Source organism: Anastrepha ludens, chromosome 6 (genome assembly GCF_028408465.1).
Source record: "Anastrepha ludens isolate Willacy chromosome 6, idAnaLude1.1, whole genome shotgun sequence".
In the NCBI taxonomy this organism is placed as follows: Eukaryota; Metazoa; Arthropoda; class Insecta; order Diptera; family Tephritidae; genus Anastrepha; species Anastrepha ludens.
In genome coordinates this window covers 101,786,990-101,811,884 of record NC_071502.1, presented here as the reverse complement: position 1 = coordinate 101,811,884, position 24,895 = coordinate 101,786,990, and the positions used below count along the sequence as shown (strand labels likewise).

General features: G+C 34.4%; 1 protein-coding gene across 6 annotated transcripts; it reads right to left on the bottom strand.

Moving 5' to 3' along the window:
* On the bottom strand, positions 1-23,898 carry LOC128867845 (uncharacterized). 6 transcript variants are annotated; one of them, XM_054109397.1, is made up of 4 exons: positions 23,639-23,898; positions 9,244-9,619; positions 6,951-7,103; positions 1-1,930 (listed from the first exon to the last, which is right to left on the bottom strand). In XM_054109397.1, exons 1-4 carry the CDS (start codon positions 23,688-23,690, stop codon positions 1,078-1,080), a joined length of 1,434 nt encoding a protein of 477 aa, XP_053965372.1. In that variant the 5' UTR covers positions 23,691-23,898; the 3' UTR covers positions 1-1,077. The 6 variants fall into 6 exon arrangements, 4 of the variants coding, with proteins under 4 accessions (XP_053965372.1, XP_053965373.1, XP_053965374.1 ...); XM_054109398.1 differs by having other exon boundaries at positions 6,951-7,100; XR_008455031.1 differs by having other exon boundaries at positions 1,844-1,930; positions 6,433-7,103.
* Positions 23,899-24,895: the final 997 nt, after the last annotated feature.

Here is a 24,895-nt window from a genome sequence, read left to right as displayed (position 1 = left end):
TGTATATTTTTATTGAATACACATAACACTCTCACATGCTTACGTATGCATTGAGCGGGGATGTGTATTTGCAAATACATACATATCATTTTTAACTTAAAAGTCTAGTTTTACTGCCGATAGCAATCGATTGTGGTACATACTTTCTATTGTAACTGTTTATTTTGTATAGTACATATTACATAATTCGTACACACTCGAACTAAGTACGTTGTTTCATTACAATTTATTTTTTACTTTCATTTCGAATAAAATATTTATTAATAATATGTGTATGTATAGGTGTGTATATGTATATGTAATTTGTTATAATTTAAAATAAAATTATTGCAAATATATTCTTGAAAGTTCAGTACTAAGTAATTTCTTTGCAAGCGCATACTAAAATATAATTTAATCTTTATATGTATTTATTTTTATTTTTCTTTTCACTTTTAATTGTTAATACTAACGCCATGAAAGTACTCACACGCCTCGGTAAAATAATGGATCGCCCGAAAGAGAGAGCAAAGTTGCGTTTGTCTCGTGTACTCATCTGCCTGTGGCAAATAAGTGAGTCTACCGTCTTGCCGAAGCGTGCAATGATTCTGATACTTTTCAGGCTCCAAAGATTTGTTTTAAATCGTAAAAAATATTTCACTGCAGCATACTATTACTAAACTTTAAGGCATCGTCGTATAGTTAGAGGGTTTGTAGGACGGTGGCCCGTGGACAAAATTATTAAATATAGGATATTTTTTTTTTGTTGAAGATCAATAGTTACTTTGGAAGAGATTATTCATCAAAAGAGGTGGGCACAATTTTTCATATTCATAGTTTCTTTTCGTTATTCCTTTTAAAGTGCCAATTTTAAAGTTTGTACCGCGTAAAAGTAAATTCGAGATCGCCAGATCTGTATGTAATTATGTATATGTAGGGTATTATCTCCGTTTCCGCTCTGCAATTGTGCATGTTCTCACGCTTTTGCTGCGCTTGCGCTCGATATCTCCCCTTTTAATTTCTAATTTTTCTCGCTTCTATCTTCTTTTTACTCCATCTCTGCGTTTTTATGCCTCTCTTTCACAAATCTTCTTCTCTTTAATGCATATCCTTGTCGTAGAATTTGTGCGCCTCCTCATTGTTAACTACCTCGGAAGTCTCGCCGAGTACGCGCATAGCATTCGAATAATCCGAATCGATTTGCGGTATTATTTGTTTATTGTTGGGGCGAAGCGTACGTATGAGATCGGTGAGTGAGAGGAATGATTGTCGATCGACGTCGTTGTTGTCATGATGGAGCACACCCACGGGCGCATTGTTATGACGCTGATTCTCATTGTTGGCTGCAGCCATCTTTTCGATTTCTTGCGAAATCTGCTTTAGACGCACTTCGACGGTGGGCACTTCGGCGGGTGCAGCAATAGCCGGTACAGGTAATGTTTTCAATTGATGTTCGCCAACACTGTTGCTTTTGGTGTCCACATCATCGGAGCTATCCTCATGCGAGACAGAAATATTCTCCTCATTAGCAGTCTCATCTTCTTCCTCTTCGCCCCCGTCTTGTTGGGCATCTTGGTGTGCTTCTTGTTCGACATGTTGTTCGACGGACTCCTTATTGATGGCATGCAAATTGTTGTTCTCGTATACGGGCAGTGTACGCTTCTTATCATCTTCGTCTTCATCTTCAGCATCAAAGTTGTCATGTTCATGTTCCTGTTCGTGTTCGTGTTCATGTTCATGTTCATCGTTTTTCGCTTCTTCCTCGGCGCTCTCAAGATCATGATCGAGATTCAAGGAGACGAATGACAATTGCGGCTCATCGTGATCATCCTGATGTGAACGCTTCGAGAAAGGTGTGTATGTGGACATGGTGAGCGGTAACGGAGTTGTGGATAGGCTCAGCTTTGTTAGGTCGACAGTGGGACGTGAAGTTGTAGAGGTGACGGGACGGCTGTGTGCGAAGACAAGGTGAAAGGAAAAGCAATTAAAAATGTAATTAGAACTACATTTTCGGTAGTAAAAAACTGAGGCTAGTTGGAAATTTTGTGAAAATCATGGTAGTCTGTGCGTGCGTGCGTGCGTACATGTGTGAGTGTGTGCGTATGCTCTTATGCACATTAATTTGCCGTAGCGGTATTTTCGACCGTGTAACAAATCGTACGGGCACACACACACACACCCACGCCTACACATGCAAGTCACATAAAGCTGTTAGAGGTGCAAAAAAGTATGAGTTTTAAGCCACTACTTATACATAGATATGTACATACAAACAACTGTACTTGGAGTTAACCGATACAATAGCAACAAAAGAGGTGTGTAATCCTTAACGTACGATTTATTGGTAGTCGATCAGTGATAGGCACCAAAACATGGCAATTTCATTTCTTATTGTCTGTTTGTAATTTGTTTTTATGTTTTCGTTCCATTTTTTTTTTGTTTTGATGTTTTTTTTTCTGTGTTGTACAAGCAGCTAAGCCCCAAACCATGAAATTCATAAAAATATTTGTTATCAACTTTTACAAAAAAACGAGATTTTAAACAGGTTAGTACGATCATAAAAAGTATGAATACTATGTAGTACGAATACAATACGAGCATGTACGAATACGGGTGTGTTGTATGTGGGCGTGTAGATGTGGAGATGGGTACTAAGCTTACAAAACTGATTTATGGCTAATGTCGAGAGATTACATTTATTTTAACGCATACGAGCATAAGCTATTTTTATATTGCTGTTGTTGTTGTGGTTGTTGTTTTGTTAGTAGCGAAATGAAACGTTATTTGAACTTGAAAATGACAGAATAATTGCCTTATAACGTTCTAATATTTTGTATTTGCGCTTAATAAAAACGATTAGATGCAAATAAGGCACATACAGTGACTCGGGAAATTGTGCAGTGCAAGTTTCTATTTTTCGAATTTCTAATTTTTTGAAAGTTACATTCTTTTTATTTTCTCCTTTTTTTGCGGCTTTCGTATGAATTTGAAGAATTTCTATTTTCTTTTATTATTCATAATATTTATTTAAGTCTAGAATTCATTAATACTTTTTTTATTTTATTTTTTTATTTTCGCCTTGTTTGCGGGTTTTATGGTTCAACGCCTGCTTTTATATATCAAATTTTGAAGAATGTAAAATTTTATTATTATTCATAATTTTTATCCAAATCTAGAATTCGTTAATACTTTTTTTATTTCTTGAAAGTTACAATTTTCTATTTTCTCCTATTTTTTCGCGGACTTTCTTATCCAGCGCATGTTTTTATTAAAAAAATTTCGAATAAAATCTACTTTTTCTTAAAAATCCCACAATTTTATTAAACTCTAAATGTCGTGCATATTTTTTCTTCTTCTTTTTAATTTTTTAAGTTTTTAATTTTTTTAAAATTCCTAATCTTAAAATTTTAAGAGACACTTAAATTATTCGCGATAAAAATTTTTATCAAAATTATTTCCTACTGAAAATTTTCATCTAATTTTGAGGTTTTTTTCTTTGTGAAATTCCATCGATTTCTGTTGGAATTTTTTTAACAGTTTTGTTATTTTTTAAGTTAAAATAATTTGAGCTCATTTGCTGAAATAAAAAGGTTGAAGTGCCACTCTGGTACCCCCCAAATTGCACTAAAGCGCCGTTTGATTTTCTTTGATTTTGTTTTTTCATTGTTCCCGCCTTTTGGGAGCATAGGGCCTCGACAAGATTCGACTTGCGTTGGTTTCGTTAATCTATTTGATTTCTGACAGGGTAGGAGATTAGCCTACTGCCGTTTGATATTCATTCATAATTCTCGAAACTACACTTAATGAATATTTGTGACAGCTAAGCAAGTTTTTAAATTTTTCTGTGTTTGTTGTTTTGTTCTTTTATAATTTTAAGCAACTTTTTAAACCCTCTCAAAATCTGTATTATATATACATAATGTATTTCAGTGTTAGAAAATTCAACATTTTTTTTAATTTTTTTTTCAAAATTTTCTGCAAATTTTTTTGCACTGTATAGTTGTTGCTTAAAAAATCGAAAATGTTTAGCGCTGAAGCTACAACCAAATAAAAAATAAATTGAAATTTTCCTAAAGATTAATTTATGAGGAAGCCTTTCTATTGATGATGAGTTACTGGAAGCATGCCAAGGCATCGGCAAGACCGACTGCCACTTCTACCTTTACTCCTTCGTACCATGCCAAAGTAAAAAAAAATAACATTAATCACCTACTTCACGTTGTGCGAAAAACTCCTAGTGGCATTTATTTACACTCTCTTGTTTTCATTTATTCCTAAAGGCATACAATACTTTAAAGCGGTTTACTCCGATTTTTTTCGCAGTTTTTCCAGCGCATCGTTTGTTTGTCGATTTGCATTTTTTCAACGCTCTTCTCTTTAAATCTCTAAATGTGATGCCTACTTTTTAAAATACTCCTTCGAATAAATAGTTTTTGATTTCTCTGTAGAGAAATTTATTGAATTGTTTGAATTTTTGATACTTGGAAAGGCAAATAGCGAACTGCAAATGTGGGGAAATTAAAAAGAAATTCAAAAGCTCCGAAACATTTTTTTTATGAATATCTGTTAAGATTTATTGTAATAAGCCCTTTTTTATTATCTGAAAATAAAAATTAGTTTTTCTTTTTAAAATTTTCCCATAACTTTTTCGGTATAATTTTGCATACATTTATGATAATTATAAATTTATTATTATTTTTTTTTAATTTTTTGCTTGTCCTTAAATCGAAACAAAATGCTTAAATTTTGAAATTGTTAAAAAAAATTTTTTTTGCCATTATTGCTTGCAAATTTCCACACATTTGCTACATCTCAATGCATTTCAACATGTCTCGGCATGAATTTATGACAACAATCGGGTGATTTTTTTATTAAAGCTGCATCCGAGCTATCGATATCGATAACAATGGTTTGACCATTAAGGATGGCAAAATGTGTTGTAATTTTTGTTCAGTAAGCGAGTCATCATGAATCATTTAACGCCAGCACAACGCTTCCAAATTGTGGAAATTAACTTTGCAAAAAATAAAAAATAAAATAAAAAATAAAGTGCGAAATTCATAGAGCAAAGTGTTAAAGAGGACGCCGAAATCTCGATTCGTCGTCGTTCTCAATTTGTTGGCATTTGTTCTTCGACTAAGTGTCAAATTTTATGTAATTATTCTTGGTTTACGTGGATTTTATAGGCAGCTCGTGCAAGAAATGGAGCTAAGTGACCATTGTTTGCGTCGCATTTTTGCTGATTGGGCTCATTTAGATTTCTTATTCGGATTTATTGGAAAAAGTTTTCAAAAATTTGACCGAGGAAATGGACCATGCCGCATATCATATTTAAAAAATAAATGCCATGAGATTATATCTGATAACTAAAATTCATTCCAACAACATTTCTGTTTTAAATTGTCATTTTAAGTTTTCAAACTCTTAAAAAACACCCTTTACCCCTACACCCTTTATATGTATTATTGTATATTCTTTATTTTCACAGAAATTCAATTTGTTTCTCCTGAAATCCAATCGAAAACCCCTATACATCTACTAAATCTTGATGCAATGAACCAGTGAAAAAAAAAATTGAAAATAGTTGTATATTTGCCTCCTAAACAGAAAGAATTTTTGCATACATATTTTCATGATGGCAAATTTTCAAAACAAGATTGAGGCCCGACTTTTATGCTTTAATTGGCCGAGCTCCTCCTCCTATTTGTGGCGTGCATCTTGATGTTGTTCCACTAATAGTGGGACCTACAGTTTTAAGCCGACTCCGAATAGCAGATATTTTTTATGAGGAGCTTTTTCATGCCAGAAATACACTCGGAGGTTTGCCATTGCCTGCCGAGGGGCGACCACTACTAGAAAAAACTTTTTCTTCATTTTGGTGTTTCAGCGAGACTCGAAACAACGTTCTCTCTAAATTCCGAATGGTAGTCTCGCACCAAAATTGTTTGAAAACTCCTTTCATGACGAATAATTGTAAATTTTTTTCCTATATGCCTCCTTCTCCAAAACTTTGCTTCTAAATTATAACCTAATTTATCGTTAATCTTTGAGCAGCCGAAAAAAGTGCTCCTAGAATTATTCATTAAAAATGAAAACTAAAGTTTATAAAAAACAAAACACGTATATTTTGTGTAAACTCGCTTTTTAAATTATAGTAATTTTATTTCAAACCGAATTTCAACGAACTCAAGAGTTCACTCATTCATTATTCATTCGTTATCATTTCATTTTAGTTTTACTGTTTTTTCAATTTTCTTAAATCAAACACATTTTTTTAACAAAATCCTATAATTAGTTTTCTTTTTATAAAGAAAATCGTTATATAAAAAATATCTTTAGCTTGCGCTGAACAATTTTCCGAGTCACTGTGTTCGAGTTAATGAAGTATTAGTTTTTGCTTATGTGTTTTATCTCTATTTTTATTGTATTTTTATGATTTGGGGTTTAGCTCACCTATATTTGTATGTATTTTTATTGACGCTTCATTGATGCGCTTGTGTTGGTGAATGTATATACTCAGTTTTACAAAAATTGGAATAGTAGTTAAAATAGATTACTTTAATTAACAATTTCACAAGTTCACTCTGCTGTTACTATTTCTCTTAAATCCTTAAATATTTTCTTTGTTTTTTGTTTTAGTTGTTTTGTGCCAATATTTGTCGTGTTGCTCAAATTTTTGTAATATTCTTTCGATAATTTTTACAATACTTTTTTTAAGACTTCTGCACTTCGTTTCTCCTTCATTTCCCTTTTTTTTTTGTTCTTTGTTAATTAATTTTTTTAAATATTTTTGTGATCTCTTTTATTTATTTCTTACTTCTCGCCTTTTTCATTTACTTATTTTATTTATTTTTATTTTCTGCTTATTTTTGTGGATATTGTCAGTGAGTGATTGTGTTTTTTTCTTTTGATATTTTTTATTGTTTTGTTGTAGGTTGATTTATTCAGTGAGTATTGGTTGGTGTCCTTACCCCTGCGCCGATGAGACTGGAATACTGCCGTAGTTATAGTAATAGCATCGGGTCTGTTCGCAGATGAAATCTTTCACGGCCGAACAATCTTCGGGCATCCACTTTAAGGTTGGCTGTTTCAAAATGACGCAACCCTTCTCGGCGCCGCTACTGCTGTAGAGGGTTAAATGGTGAAAAGGAACGAAAGTTAGCAGTGCGAACAATTTTCAAATAAAAAAATTGGTGATTAAAAGTAAATCAAGAATTAGTAACTACTAAAGGGTGATCAGATTGGAGGTACTTTTTCCAATATCCTGTTTTTGACAGAGCACGCGTGACTACTAAATAAAATGTTTACAAATCGTACGATTGTATTACGAAGATCGACGCTCTGTGGAAAGAGTTCATCGCACGCTCAGGCAAACTTCCGATGTTCAGCGATGAGATCCATTTTTGGCTTACCCGAAGCATCACGAAGCCATTCAAGAACAGCCATTATATCCATTGAAAACAACCGTTTGGTGCGACCTATGGGCTAGAGGAATCATCGGCCCATATTTCTTCAAAGACGAGACTTGCGCCAATGTAACAGTGAATGATGAATGCTATCGCGCCATCATAAACGACTTTTGATGCCGGGAGTTCAAGCCCGTCATCTCCACAACATTTGGTTCCAACAAGACAGCGCTACTATAATTCGATACATCTAAATTGATCACCCTTTATATAATAAGCACTTTTTGTAACCATGTTCTTGGTATAGACTATATCGCGGAAAAGGATTGACTTGATAAAGCTGACGAGCTAACTATTTAAAAAAAAGTGAATATGTCCTTTTGGAAGCTCGAAGTAACGAGAAATCCGAATCCGAAGCAAATCTAATTCCCTCAGAAGGCGGATGAGCCTTGGTTCTCTAATACAAAAATAGTGAGGCAAAAACTTAGACTACATAGTGTCCGCGTGTACTGGATCTCAGGCCATGGTGGTGTTTTGAAAATTGAAAAGCACATAGAGTAGTGCACTAGGAAAACCTCTAATAAAGCTTCTCAAGCGCTTCCAAGCATAAAAGCCCTGCTGGGTTTTCTGATTTCGCAGGCTAGGAAGAAGTCTAGAACAGCAGGTGACGTGTCAACTTTTAATCTGGATATCTGCAGAGCACAACATTCACTTTTATTCATATTCAGTGAACGATGAAGGCAGAACACGACTCTCTCTAAACATTTGAGGCAGAAATGCGCAACTTTTCACGTGAACAATATTGGGGCACTGTACAATTATTACCCTAATGACCGCTAGGTTAGGAGCCTCAAATAATCATTTTTGTATAAGTTTTCGAGACAAAGAAGAGGTAACATTTGCTCCGCACTTCCTGTGCGAATACCCCTGTTTTCGAGGAATGCGCTGCAGTTTTCTGAGCGACTATTTTTTTGAAGACCAGTTTCATTGGAGGTCTTTTGGATTCTCCAAAAGCTCGGGGTGGCTTTTTTTGACCGCGTGAACTACTTTTTAAGAGCAGCTCTAATGTAGCCCAAAGACAGACTGAGCGAAAGCTTCAGGTGTCTTAAGTTGGTTGAAATGTTGAAAAACTTGAGGTTTATTGTTATGTTGGTAGGGCTGTATTCTGTAATCCTGGATTTTGCATGATGACAACCGAGCCTAAATTGTGCTGGATTAATTGAACAAACTCCAAGTAAATACCATCGTGCAAGCACCGTATTCACCTGGTATGGCCCCGTGCGACTTCTTTTTGTTTCCCAAATTGAAGTTACCACTTCGTGGAAGGAGATTTCAGTCGATAGAGGAGATCAAAGAGAATGCGACGAAGGAGCTGAAGGCCATCCCTTCGTCGACCTGCGTCGAGGTGCATGGAGGACTGGGTTAAACGTTGGCGCATGTATGTAGCTTCAGACGGGAGATAAAGTAAATTTGTCTGAAAATTCACGCTGTTTTGTTTTATTTAAACATTCCCTACATAAATATAAATAACTGGCGCGCACACTTTTGTTAGGTCTTTGGCGTTGCTCCTCCTCTTATTTGTGGCGTGTGTCTTGATGTTTTTGCACAAATGGAAGGGCCAAAAGTTTTAAGCCGACTCCGAAAGGCAGATATTTTTATGAGGAGCTTTGCAGAAATACACTCGAAAGTTTGCCATTGCCAGCCAAGGGGCGACAGCTATTAGAAAAAACTTGTTTTATCATTTTGTTGTTTCATGCACGGAGTGGTAGTCACACACCAACCCTTTCAGCTACGACGGCCGAGTTTCATATTACTCGCTTAAAATAAAATCACTTAGTCATCATTCCTCGTCACTTACCTGTCGCGCGCCGTCCGCTGTGGTGATGTATTGCTATTGTGATCAACTGGATCTAGCAGACCGGCTTGAATAGCATCAGCTGAATTCTCGAAGAAGTCAAAAGTCGCATTAAACGGCAGCCCAGTACTCATCCATAGGAACATGCCGGTGCCCAAGCGATTACCGGAAGTCCAGAAATCATAATTGCCATAGCCGGCATTCTTCAAGTATGTGGTCATCGACTCAGCTTTCTCTTTTGTTTCAAAGGACGCCAATTGCAGACCTAATGAACGACAATACTGATAGGCCAGGAAATAGTTGAGTTCGGGTGAATAGGGATTCATGCGGCTAATGAAGTATTGAACGCCATCCAGGTGAATGGTGGTGATGCGTTGCCCTGCGAATACAAATTACGATTGAACAGCGTTATAAATAGCCTCTATGGGTATGTAACTTATTTTATTTTATTAATTCATTTTTACTATTTTTGAGCTAAACCCATCAAGTGTTGCAATTGCAAGTACGTATCTATGTGTGTGTATATATATATATATATATATGTATATAAAAGCGAAATCGTATTGTCTGTTTGTTTCATTAACGTTTTTTATACTTTTTAAATAAAATTTCTATTATTTTCTTGTTGGTTAAGGGACTCAATCCGCGTTGGTATCTAAGTACAATTCGAGTATATAAATTATTCTGGACATGAGTTTCCCACTTCCGATGAATGTTTGCAGCACCTCGAAGTGTGAGCATAGTTTTAATAAGGAGGAGAGTACAAATGGTTTTGGTTTTTTCGTTTAATTTCATTTATTTATTTATTTTTGTTGTTTCAACTACAAGCAAACCAACGTCGTCCAGGCGGCAGAGGTGGGTAGAGCGCGCCTCAGCCATGCAGCTGGGTGGCAAAAAAGAATGCCAACAATTGTGACAAACACACTTTACTCCATACAAACATACCCAGCATATACATACATGCAAACATACATACGTACATACGAACATCCACATGCTCATGCACATATTTACTTAGCAGACGAGTCGTCGTGTGCTTTCATTGATATTTTCGACTTCTTCCACTCAAAGCATTCATATGTGTGTGTATGTATGCATGTATGTATGTATGTTTATGCATATGTTAATTGTTTTTCTTATAAGTATGCATATTTTTTGTTTTACTTCTTTAAAAACGATATTTTTGACGAATGTCGAAGATGAGAAAACGTGACAGTCACCTCCTGTGTCGCTAAAGCTGGATGAATGGCTGTCTGATTGGCTTTCTTAAGCAATGCACTTACATACGTGCATATATTTACATACTGCGTTAATACAAATGTATGCAACATTTTATGTTTGTATGCCTAAGTGCCTTAAGGAATGTCCGTACACGTAAATGGGACCGGTATGCGCGCGCTCCTTTTGGGTAGTGCATTGAAAAAGGTCAACAGAAACAAACAAACTAAAAATGAAAAAGGCAAAACAAAAAATGTGTTTGGTCACATACACACATGACTCATTCAATATGAGTCGCATTTATTTGGTTTCAAGTGTTAAATTAAACAAAAGAAGCACAGAAAAGAACAAAACGGCCTAAGTTGGAATAGGAAGCCCCCCTTTTCATACCAAGTGTATGCCACAAATCCGTTTTTTCTAGCCAAGAATGAAAAAGATTTATGGCTGCTATCGTGTTTGCTAAGAGCTACAAATTTTCAGAGAATGGCGCCAATTCTGGCTTACAATTAAGGTTTATGAATGAAGTTATCATTACTTTATTGGCCTAGAAAATACTCCAAAGTGATTATCACTTAAATCAGATTTTTGTGTTCAGTGTGTCTTCTAACTCTTTGCATGCTTCCTGCTAGACAGCTGACACTTTTATAATGACTGGGCTTATGTAGCGCCGTCGATTTTACTTACTGATAAGTTATCATTTTGTTGTACCTCCGGTGCCAGTCAACACCTTACAAGTTGCTTCGTAATTATGAAGGAATAGTCAGACATGTCATTAGTCAGATACCTTCTCTCTCATAGACATGATAAGTGGAACGTAGCCAAACTCGTCGCCATGGTCCAGTAATAAAATGAGGGATCTGAGCAGAGTGAAGGAATTGGCCACCGCGATGCTTTTTAACCTTTGGGTACATTCGACGTCCGAAGTACGTCATGTACTTGTTTGCCCTAGGAGCGGATGACGTGTCTAGGACGCGATATGCGTTTAGTCAATATTTAACATGCACAGTTGTCGGCATGTGATGGCTGTAGAGATCGAAATCTCGTAAAGTATTGATCAAACAATTTAAAGTTTATGCTCGTTGTCAAAGTGACATTTCACATTAAAAAAAATTGTTTGCTGTGTTTGGTTTGTTCCATTCAGTTGTGAGTTACAGGGTGTTAACAATGGAAGTCAACAAAGAGAGTATTCTGTGCATTTTAAAGTTTTGCTTTGATAAAGGCGAGAATGAAAGCCAGGCAGCAAACTGCCGAAATTGTGAGTGGTGTTTATGGTGCCGATACTGTAATAACGGGTGATTTTTTTAGCTATTATCTTTTTAAACAGCTGGTTTAAGCAGCTGACGCACATTTCGTGTTTTGTTTCACTGTCAAACATCTTCAGTTCGGTCTATAATTTAACCATAAATCGTCTTATAAACGAAAAACGCTTGCAAATCATTGAATTTTATTATAAAAATGCGTGTTCTGTTAAGAAAGTTTCAAGTCGAAAAATTGTGTTCAGCGACGAAGCTCATTTTTGGGTCAATGGGTAGGTAAATAAGCAGAATTGTCGATTTTGGAGTGAAGATCAGCCAGAAGTATTGCAAGAGCTACCAATGTATCCAGAAAAGGTCACAGTTTGGTGCGGTTTATGGGCTGGAGGTATCATTGGACCGTACTTCTTCAAAGATACTGCGAATCGTGACGTAACTGTGAATGGTGAGCGCCACCGTGAAATGTATCCAACTTGTTTTTGCATAAAATGAGAGAGCATGACATGTGGTTTCAGCAAGACGGTGCCACATGCCACACATCACGCGTAACAATGGACTTGCTGAGAGGCGAGTTCGGTGAACATTTTATTTCACATTCGGGACCTGTCAATTGGCCACCCAGATCGTGCGATATAACGCCTTTAGATTATTTTCCGAGGGGTTATGTTAAAGCTTATGTCTATTCAGACAAGCCTGCTTCAATTAACGCATTGGAAGACAACACTAAAGCATTTATATGTGAGATACCGGCCGAAACATTGGAAAGAGTATGCCAAAATTGGACCAAAATTGGACTAAGCGGATGGACCATTTGAAGCGCAGTCGCGGTCAACATTTGCATGAAATAATCTTCAAACATTAAATTTCGATTTACATAAAAATTTCATGCATTTTTCTGAATTTTACGTGTGCTTTTTTGAAAAACTTTCCTATAGCTCTGAAAAAACCACCCTTTGGCATATTACGCGCAATTTTGTTTTCGTCGATTCCGTTCAGGAATTTTTGATGTTAAAGAAAATGTCGATAAAATCATAGAAATAACCGAAGTTGACCGGCATGTTAGTAGCCTTAGCATCGCCCAGGAGGTAAAGATCGATTATAAAACACTTTTAAGCCATTTGCGCCAAAATAATGAATTTATTTTTCCCCACTCTAAAATGAAGTCATACATAAAATGTAGTACTTTTACATCTACTGCAAGCAACCCAAAAAGAAGTCCATTGTCCTACATGTAAATATTTTCTCAAATAAATCCACACCCAAGGAGTTAAGGAACGCTTTGATGCTAATGGTGCTCACACTCCCCAACAACAACGTACGCCCGTACGCCGGTATCAGCTGGCACGATGAAACAACCATCTACGATACTACGGAACAGAAGGGTGCTGAGAATTCATATACATGGGGTTCTCATTAGTTTCATCCTGTCAGCTGATACGGGCGTACGTTTACGTTGGAGAGTGTGAGCACCATAATTCATAACATTTTACCGAAGCCCCAAGCGCTTTCAAGCAGAGAGCGGAAGTTTCAACCAAACTATCGTTGCGTTCACACTCTGGGCAGAGTATCAAACGCAGATATACCTTTTAAAAACGAAAAAATAGCTCTGATTTTCGCTTATCCCCTGAAACCCATCCAGTGTGGCTGCAAGGCTATGTGTACCACACTTTCCAGCGCTTTACCAAACCATTTTAGTCATGCGCACGGTAGGGTTTGAAATGAAATGAAATGAGCTTGAAATGTTCATTTAGTGGACAAAGCTACAAAATGCTCAGCTTAGGCTGCAATACCTCTTTGGGGAGGCTCTCCGGAATGAAAGCTTTTGTTTTTTTTAAGGGTTATCCAATGGCAGGTGTTATTTTGATATTCAAAGAAAACTGCTATTTTTTAATATAAATGATCGGATGTTTATTTCATTATAAAGAGGAAGGTATGCCGTTAATAGTGGAAAATAACATCAGGCAAATTACCACCACGACCACGCTTATAGGACAATATCCTTTTCATGAAGTCTTCCATAAATGAATTGCAAATTGGCTTCCCTATCTCCTTGATAACCTTATGAATTCCATCTTTGAGGTCTGGAATTGACCCTGGGCTGTTGGCATAGACCTTCTCTTTCACGTGGCCCCAAAGAAAAAAGTCACAAGGTGTTAAATCACAAGAACTCGGTGGCCAATTGTGATCACCTCTTCGAGAGATAACACGGTCGGGAAACTATTTCCGTAAAAGATCAATGGTTTCATTACTTGTGTGGCATGTAGCGCCGTGTTGTTGAAAATAAACGTTGTCCAGATCAATACCATCCAATTCCGCCCATAAAAAATCTTTAATAATCAATAATCAAATCAAAATAACACCGGTTATTGGAAAACCCTTTAGTTTTTACTAATACTATTTTATATTATTATATTTATTCTTATTTTCATTCTTTGACACACAAAAATCGCCGCATAAGTGTAAAAACAAAAGGTTATCAAATAGGCTATGTCAAGAGGTTAAAATTAAAAATAAAAATAAAAACAAAAAGAATCTTTGAACATATCTGAAAACTAAAAGTAGATATCCTGAAACATTAATCTTAAAAACGAATTAAGGTATTTGTTCTTTTATGTCAGCTACAGCGCTGTAGGCGTCAATGTTATGCACACATTTAACAGGGAGCACTAACAAGTTCGTAAACTTTATGCAAATGGCAACAAAATAACATCGTGTAAATAACATTTCGCCTGTTTAAGATACAGTTCGAGCAAATAGAGAATTAAAGAGGAGAGCATTTTAATTTAAGGTGAACAACCTGCCAATTTAAATTTTGTATAAGTAGAAGTATAATTATAATGGTAATTATTTATAGTACATAATTCCTCAATCAAATCAATTTGGCTCCACTTGCTGAAAATTAACAAATCATCGATTTCTCCAATAGCCTAAAGTAATAATCAATGTGGTTCTTTTTTATGTCATATTCTATATTAATATTCTCAATGCACTGCGAATTATTTGATTTGCTCCTCGCCAACTGTTGGTGGAACCGTTAACAATTAACTTGTACAAATAAGGCCGCTGGCTATATTAGTTATTGAGCTTTTATGGTTTTATGTTAAATGAGTTAGTGGCGGCAACAAAAAATCGCGCTCGCTGTTCTAATAAAGTTCTAATAAATTTATAACAAAAATTTTTGAAATTATTAACTGTGAAATGCGATTAACAGTTAACGAAAGTATGGGGTAAGCGGAACTTAAGTTTTTAATTTGGTGCTATTTTAATTATATACTCATTTATTATTTGAGTAAATGCCTAGCACCTTAATGACGGTGTGTCATAACGATTTACGATGCCCGATTTTTTTTTCACTTTTCATTTGGTGGTGAGTTATTTTTTAGTAAATATTTTTATAAAAATAGGAATAAAATAAATAATTGGCGCTTACACCCTTTATTAGGTGTTTGGTCGAGCTCCGCCTGCTATTTGTGTTGGGCGTCTTGATGGTAATCCACAAATGGAGGGACCTACAGTTTTAAGCTGACTCCGAACGGCAAATGGTTTTTTCATGAGTAGTTTCTTCGTGGCAGAAATACACTCGAAGGTTTGTCATTGCCTGCCGAGGAGCGACCGCTATTAGAAAACAAGTTTTTTTATCATTTGGTACTTTATGTCCGGTAATTCAAACCCGGTCACTTCCGAGTGTTAGTCACGCAACAACCCATTGGGCTACGGCGGTGGCCAAGAGGTATTGTCAATAGAAAATTAAAGACAAGTTGCAAAAATAAAGTCACATAGATTAAAATAAGAATTAACAATAAGAAGAACAGAATTTCGACTACCAATATGTTGCACGATTTGGCATAAGGTCTTAACCCATTTACACTGAGAGCATTTATAACAGTATACACAATTTTTTAAGATTTTTATTCCCATACTTAAGTGGTTTCTTATCCAACTGTAGTCAAGCATTGGATGGTGTCTGCTCAGTCACTTAACAGTTTTTTTTTTATTTTACATAGAATATAAAGTAGGTTCCTACAAACCATTATCAAAATATCGAAATTTTTCCATCACTTCAAAAATGATTCCTTCTTTTTTCCAGAATAATTAGACTCCTCGATCCTTTTAGAATTAACACAAATTTAAATCAGCATTATTTGATGCGTACTTTTGATTTTAAATATGTTCTGTCAAAAAATACTGGGAATGGGTCAATACATAAACATGGCATATTTAAAATGGGAACATTCGGAAATAGAAAACTTTTGTCAAAGAGTAAGAATAAAGGCAATCTCGACCTGTTTCTCTAAACAAAACTGGAACCAATTAGAATGAATTTAGTAGTAATTTTGTATAGTATTAAATTGCATATAGAGGCATAAAATTATTAAAAATTACGTAGAGATTTTGGACTCCAATTGAACTATTTTCATTCACAATCAGAGTTTGGAAATTCAAATTTGCCTTTAGCCCCTCGAAAATAAATCGCATTGCAAGTTTAACATTTGTTTTCCAAGGCTTAACAACTGTTTTCAAATTTCTTGTCGAACCATCATTTTTTATAAATGCATAAATTTTAATTACAATTACAATGTGGAAACTAGGGCCACATGTGATCTCTTGTTTGCTCTAATTGTTTTCGAAATTAAGAAGTATTGTGAAATTTAATATATTGTGGATTTGAAAATGTTGGAAAGTTTAGCCCAACCAAAAAATTGGTGAAATTGAGAATTTTGTCATTTTTAAAAGATGTAAATTTCCAACCTCGAGAACATTTTATCCTTCATTCGCCTATTCGAACTATCCAACAAGCAATTGAAATTTGTTGCGTTTTTATATTTTATTTTATTTTGCAAGGATTTGTTCGCTGTTTGGCAAAGGGTAAGTATTCATTCGATAAAACTCTTTCTGCTCCACAAAACTAATATAAGTTAATTGTATTTTTGAGTTATTTAAATTTTTATTACTTTTGAGGCTTAGAAATGGAATACCCAGAAGGCAAAAATCAGCATTTTCGACACCTGCTCTTCTTTGCTTGTCATCGAGGTCAAAAAGCTAGCGAAGCAGCCCGGGACATTTGCTACGTGTATGGAGAAGGTGTCTACAGCAGGGAAATGGTTTGCAAAGTTCAAATTGGCGACTTCGACGTCGATGACACGTCCCCCAACGGATGGTCTTCTGAATTCGATGAAGAGCGTCTCAAATCACTTTTGAAAGATATCGGTCGCCAAACCAGTCGTGAATTGGGCGGAAAAGATGAACTGCGATCATAAAACGATTCTCAATCACCTTCACTCAATGGGATTTACCGTAAAATTGGAGGCCTGGGTGCCTCACGCAACTCTATGAAAAAAAAAAAACAAAGAAAGTTGTCTTCGAATAAACAACGCTTTTTGCACGACACGGGACACGGAAGATGAGAAAATGTCCTTATACATCAATATGAAGCAAATAAAGGAATGGGGGGCTCCAGGAGATAAGCCAAAGATCAAAGCCAAAGAAGATCATGATATGTGTTTGGTGGGGCTGGGTGTGCATGGTCAAGCCGGACGTGATCGACATGGTCAAACCATACTCCTTCACGACAACGCCCGGCCCCATGTTGCCGTAAGTCGTCAAAGCCGCATTCCCCAAGAACTCGAATGGGAGGTCCTTCAGCCTCCGCCGTATTCTCCGGATCTTGCACCGACCGATTACCATCTTTTCCGCTCCCTGTCAAACCATTTGAAGGGCGTTGCCTTCGATAAGAAAGAGGCTCTTAAAAACTGGCTCAACAAGTTCTTTAACACCAGTCTAGGCGATTTTTGGCAGAACGGCATCAACAAATTGGTCGAGAGGTGGGAAGAGGATGTAAACCCCAACGGCGAATATATAATTGATTAACTTATTGTTATAATTATTGTTTTTTGTTTATGAGACCATTCGTAAATTGGGAAAAAGCTCGAAAATGCATTTGGAAAAAGTAGAAATGTTTTTATCTGGAAAGTAAGCGAAACTTTGAAAATTAGAAAAAAAGTTGGCAGATTTATCTTGGTTTATTTCTTTTTTTTCATAATTTTAGACAATTATTTGAATGGCAGAATTGTTACTCAAGATTTTTTGTTTAGTTCATTTTGATATTTGTTTTTTTTTTTTATTTTGCATTACTTCTATTTTAATTCGTTTTTTCATTTTTAATAATACCAATTCTTTAATTTTTATATTACTTTTTTATATTTTATATTTTTAATTTTGTTTTATATTTATTTTTTTGTTGCTATTTCTTTGGTAGTTTTCTCTGTGTATTATTTATACAAAAATATTCCTTATGTTTCTGTGAAGAACAGAAGAAGAGAAATTACAGAATCAAAAACACTTTCTAACAAATATTTAAAATTAAGTCGCAATGCCGTTAGATGCTACGAAATTTCAATAAAAAATTATACGTTTTGGATGACGAAAGTCATTTTCCCCTCAGCAAATCTCTGGTACCGGCAATGGGTAATTTTTTTAAAATAACGTTTCAAAATATGTTCAATTTGAAAATGAAGTTTAAACATAAATTTGAACCAAAACTAATCTAAGTCGCAATATCTGAGAAAAGAATTTCGATACCTTGTTCAAGGAAGTATAACAGAAATAATATTTAGGCAAAATTTTGAATCCTTTCCTTAAAAGTACAATAGCAAGACAATTATGCCTAGTGGCCTAAAAAAGCGTCATACCATTACGTCGCTAGAACGCAGAAGTTGTTAAATAAGCGAAAAGTTGAATTGACGGAATCCACCAAACTTGCCGCATCGTCGTCCGGTAGAAGATTTCTGTGGAAATTTAAGTTAACTGGTATACAAAAATAACTGGATAACTAATAATATCGAACAACTAAAAAAGAAATCCGTGTATGTATGCGTAAAATAGATAAAAATTTCGTTTGGCGATCATTCAAAGGTATCCGTACAAGGCTCCGACGTGCGGCGAATAAGCAAACTTTTTCAACTAGCCATTGATTTTTCTTAACACCAATAGATTGCCAATGCAGTAATTTTGACTTCTTTTTAATTTCAATTAGAAACACAATGCGTTTATTAATAATTGTAGTTACCTTCCACGTCCCTCATATCCGGTAAATGAATACGAGTATGTGTTATTCCTACTTTTTCGCGATGGGGAATAAAAGTATGATTATACTAAGTTTCAGCCATTCTAGTGTTAATGCTCTATCATTAGCAAATCGTTTTATTGTAAATTTTCTATGTAGAAATGCAATAAATTATTTTTACAACATTTTTGAAAAAATGAATTGTTTTTAATCAAGCATGTCATTCCTTCTTTGTTAAATTTTATATTTTTCTTATAATATTATATATATTTTATATTTTATATTTTCTTATACCTATATATTTTTTCTATTTTTTTATATTTTCTATTTGTCTTTTTTATTCAATATATTTTTCACGTTTTATATTTTGTCAGAACTTATGTTTTGTATATCTTTTTATACTTATGTAATTAGTTTTTTATGTCTCCTATTTATTTTTGATAGAAAAAGTTGTTTCTAATAACGGTCGGCAAAGACAAACTCGCGAGAGTATTTCTGCCATGAAAAAGCTTTTCATAAAAAATATCTGCTGTAGGTTCCCTCAATTGTAAAACAACAAGAAGACGCACGCCATAAGCAGAAGGAGCAGCTCGGCCAAACGTCCAAAAAAGTGTGTAAGCGCTAATTATTATATATCTAATATATATATATAAAAATGAAATGATGTTTGTTTGTACGCATTTTTTTGGGCCGATACGAGGCCAATTTTATTCGTTCTTTTTTTCATATTATAGAGATCCACTAGGGGAAGGTTTTTAGCAAAAAAAAATTTTTTTTTAATATTTTCTTCATATAAAAAAAAGAAAAAATCAAAATATTGTACAAATTGTGTTTTTAGTGAAAATTCATTTTCTGTGTACAACTTTTTTTGAATAAATATACGAATTTTTCGTTATTGTGAAACGATTTGTGTCGTGTTGCTAAGTTGCAATTTTTTTTCGACGGAGAGTAAACATAAACACAGAGGTTTGTACGCTCTTTATGAAAAGAAATGCTTCAGTACAGATACACGAAAGCCGAACTACTGATTTGTGTTTTGTGTGCAGTTCATTTGTGAGAGCAACAAGTGTATTGACCAAGGATAATAGATTTACCAAGGTTTACCAGACAAGAAAACAGTTATTCGCCTCTCAGAGATTTGACAGAAGTTGTTTTTGGGTTTACGTCAAACGAGATATACATTTTGTAAGAACAAAGAAAATGTTGAAACGGTTTGTTTACGAATACCGCACACCAGAGCACACCACTTTATACCTTTCCCCATGTGATGTGGCAGAAAAAATTCGTTTTTTCAGTTTTCTTTGGGTATTCATATCGATAAGATTACAATAGAATACATTGTTCCCGGATTGATACGAATTGAAAAAGATAACAGTACATTTTCGGAATGGCAGATTTAAATAAAGTTGTGGATTTATTTACCGAAGAGGATGAACACATGAATACACAAAATTCAGATAACTCCAACGATATGAGCATGTTTCAAGACATGGGAATTCAGATCGATGAGGACAATGTGATTGTTGTTTCAGACGAAAATTCAACGAACAACGAGTCAAAGACGGAAATTGTTCATCACGAAACGAAAACACAATCCGAAGTTCTCAATCGAGAACTGGAGCGTGAATACCATTATGATTGTAATGAACTAAACACATTTGTAACATCAAATTTAACGAAATTGAATGACCAACAGCAACATGTTGATGATACAATCATGAATAATGTTAGCCATGGAACTGGTGGATTGTTTTTCTTGGATACTTCTGGGGGAACAGGAAAGACCTTTTTGATTTCATCGATATTAGCAACAATTCGATCAGATAATAACTTTGCATTGGCACTCGCTTCTTCCGGAATTGATGCTACATTACTGGAAGGCGGTCGCACAGCACATTCTGCATTAAAGTTGCCTTTGAATATGCAGGTAAATGGAACACCAACATGTAATATTTCGAAAGCATCTGGAATGGCAAAAGTTCTTAAAGTATGTAAGCTCATCGTATGGGACGAGTGTACTATGGCACACAAGAAACCATTGGAAGCACTTGATAGTACTTTGAAAGATCTACGAGGAAGCCGAGCAGTCTTTGGAGGTGCCATGATTTTATTGGCTGGATACTTCAGGCAAACATTACCTGTGATCCCAAAATCAACGGCTGCAGATGAAATCAATGCATGCTTAAAATCATCGTATTTACACTTGCTACAAACGTACGTGTAGTTGAACAGAACGATCCGTCAGCAGCTGAATTTTCACACCAATTACTGAAAATCGGAAATGGCCAAATGTCTGTCGATCCAACAGGAATGATTACATTGCCTAACAATTTCTGCATTTTTGCACAGTCTAAAGAGGCATTGATACAGAGTGTATTTCCAAACATAGTTCAACATTACAAAAACCATGATTGGCTCAGCGAAAGAGCAATTTTAGCTGGGAAAAATAAGGACGTCAATGATATAAATGCAGCTATTTTGGATCAAACACCTGGTAACATAGTTGCATATAAGTAAGTCAATGGACACTATTACTGATCAAGATGATGTCGTAAATTATCCAACTGAATTTTTAAACTCACTCGATTTGCCAGGCCTACCACCTCATAATTTATGATTAAAAATTGGAGCACTGATTATTATGCTGCGCAACATTAATGTGCCACCACTTTGCAACGGTACCAGACTCGCTGTGAAGAAGCTAATGGGTAACGTTATCGAAGCAACAATTTTGAAAGGGAAGTACAAAGGAGAAGACGTTTTGATACCCAGAATTCCACTGGTTCAGACGGATTTACCATTCGATTTCAAACGTTTGCAGTTCCCTATTCGCCTTGCCTTCGCTATGACAATTAATAAGGCGCAAGGACAGTCTCTACAAATGTGCGGTATTAATTTAGAATACCCAATTTTTTCTCATGGACAATTGTATGTAGCTTGCTCACGAGTAGGCAAACCATCGTCATTATTTATTTACGCGAAAGATGAAAAACGTTGTCTACCAAAAAGTGTTACAATAAAGTTCGAATGAAATTGTATCAAAGAGTTTGCTTTGCTTCGTATTAATTTTATTCTCTTTCAGCAAATCATTGAATTTATCGCCTAGCGAAGCAGGCGATGGTACGCTAGTAAATATATATAATATATTTGTTTTTTATATTTAATATTATATATTTCTTAAATTTTATATTCTGTCGTACTTTATTTTTTATATTTTATATTTCTTGTTATAATTTACATGTTTTATTTTTCCTTGCCTCATTTTTTGTATTTCATGTTTTGTCATGCCTTATTTTTTAAATTAAAACTTATTTATTTCAAATGTTTGGAATTTTGTTTTTACAATATATTTTTATATTTTATAATTTTTGTTAAATTGTTTTTTTATATTGTATATAATATTTTACTTTTTATCATACCTTATTTTCATATTTTATATTTTTTGTTAATATATAATTTATTTTTTCTATTTTATATTTTGTCATGCCTTGTTTTTAAACTTAAAAAATTTGAAATAATATAATTAAATTTTATAAATTTTTAATAATATATTTTTTATATTTTATATATTTTTTGTTAAAATATTCGTTTTATATTTCACGTTTTGTCATGCCTTATTTTTTAATATTTTATATTTTTTGTTATAATTTGTATATTTTATTTTGTCATGCACCATTTTTTAAATTTTATATGTTTTTTATATTTTATATTTTGTCATACCTTCTTTCTCATATTTTTATTTTTTGTTAAAATATTTTTCTTTATATTTCACGTTTTGTCATTCCTTATTTTTTTATTTTATTGTATATTTTTTGTTATAATTTGTATATTTTATTTTATCATGCCTTATTTTTAAAATTAAATTTTAATTATTTCAAATTTTATATTTTTTTATAATATATTTTTTTTACATTTTATGTTTTATCATACCTTGTTTTTTGTATTTTATATTTTGTCATACCTTGTTTATCATATATTTTATTTTTTGTTAAAATATTTTTCTTTATATTTCACGTTCTGTCACCCCTTATATTTATATTTTATATATTTTGTTATAATTTATATATTTTATTTTGCCATGTCTTATTTTTATATATTTTCTACAATATATTTTTCATAATTGAATTTTTGAATTTTTTGTCATTTTTTTTATTATTTTCCCTACTTATTATTAGGAAAAAAAGTCAGTGTTATTTTTTACAAAAGCTTAAGAACGCTGCCATTCAATTGGTATTCATTGCAATCACTCATTTTTGTTTTTAATGTTTTGTTAGTTATTTTTTCTTTTTATTTTAATTGTGTCTTATAACTGACTTTCTATATTTTATAATTTTTTATTTTATATTTTTATATTTTACTTATTTAATTACTTTTAACTGCGCTTATATGTTGTTTTTTATATTTTATATATACATTTCCTTTTTTCTGTTTTATTTTTAATTTGTGATTTTTTCTGCTCATAAATAAATAATTCTTCATTTTCTGATTAAAAAAAAATGAATATACTTTTTAGATCCACAATTTCCTTCGCTAGATACATACAGGACTCCGCACATATTAAAAATATCCCATGCTTGCCTATGTTAGCCTTTGTATGCAACAGTCTACACTTAGGAAAGACACGCAAACGGAGGCTCTGTGATTGATGTTTTTTAAAAAATATATCTTTTTTTTCGTACATAAAAAGCATACATTTAGGTAAACGCCTTTTTTGTATCAAAAATTTTTTTTGCAAGGAAATTTATAAAAAAATATATTTTCTTCCATATCAGCAACACATCCCATCCTTCTTCCAAAAACTTATTTCTAGTAAAAATTCTTATTCACTTAAATTTACGTATGCTTGTGTGTATGTTGTACAAACCTGAGACGCAGGCTAACACGCTCAGTAAACAGATTAAAATAATTTTCGCCATTTCTTCTTCAAAACTCTTCTTCTTCAAATAAGACTCTTTCCGCCAATTAATCGAACACTAATAACCAATTTTTCAAGTTGTTGCACTATTATATATAGAACTACACCACAATATATCTATGTATATGTGCAGTTGTTATGTATTTGTGTGTGTATTGAGTAACTATAGGATCCGTGAACGGGAGAAAGACACGTTCTTTCTAGATCGCTGCAAAACACCAACTGACACAAACACTTCACGGCCAAGAACACTAAAGCCAACGACGAAGTTGAAGTCAGTCATGAAGTAATTCTTTACCGCGGCGGCTTCGTCTTTAACTTCTTCTTTGACTTTAATTTCGACTTCTTTGACTTGTGTGTATTGTCGCTTTGTCGCTTTGCTTCGCTTAAACTCGGCTATTATTTGTTTGTGTGTGAATGCTGTGTTTAATCCTTTGAGCCCGTGACGGCAGTGTTGGCAGTGGCAAGTAAATTCACACACACTCACGCACACATGAGCTGCGATCCAACACATAGTTTCGTTAGTTTTGTTTTTGTTTGAGGACAGGTAACAATTGGGATGGTTACTAATGTGATGCGATCCAATGGCAGTGCTGCTCAATGCCCTACGGCTCCACAGCATTCACAAGTCATTCAAACACATGCACACTTATATCTGTATACATACTACATACGTACATATGTACATCGACGTATTTTCATTTCGGTATACTTGTAGGTATGTTTGTTGGCGCTCGTTTGGTGAACTGAGTGATGTGCGAAATGCTTTTTAATCAAGTTCACGGTTGCTGAGGTTAAGAATGAAGTTCGTTGCTTGACTTCAAGAAGTTCCAAATAGACAATTGGACAATCGGGCAATCGGGCAAATGGACAGGCTGTTGGTTAGGCGGCGGATATGTGGATAAATGGATATGCGAACTGTGGACAGCGCATATACGAAACGAACCGCACACACATGCATACCTATCTTTAGCGCTTAACCGTGAAGAATTCAAGAGCGATCAATGCGCGCTGACTAAGTAAGTCGGTATGTTGGCGAAGGTGGCTACAGTGGCCGCGGTGGCAGTAGCGGTGGCGTCTGAACATAGGGCATAAATAAATATTGGTAAAAAGGAAGCGTTAAGAGAATCATAAGATTCCGGGAGTATGTACAGTAGCGTAAAAAAATGTTGCATATTGAAAGAGTTGAAATACAGATTAAGCTTC

What these genes read in the sequence shown, in the direction of transcription:
- LOC128867845 (XM_054109397.1), bottom strand. Translation starts at nt 23,690, where the DNA reads ATGGCGAAAATTATTTTAATCTGTTTACTGAGCGTGTTAGCCTGCGTC. An exon ending in CGTGTTAGCCTGCGTCTCAG is followed by an intron (nt 9,620 to 23,638) that starts GTTTGTACAACA and finishes TTGTATTCGCAG; the next exon opens with GGCAACGCATCACCACCATT. An exon ending in CAGCGGACGGCGCGCGACAG is followed by an intron (nt 7,104 to 9,243) that starts GTAAGTGACGAG and finishes AACCCTCTACAG; the next exon opens with CAGTAGCGGCGCCGAGAAGG.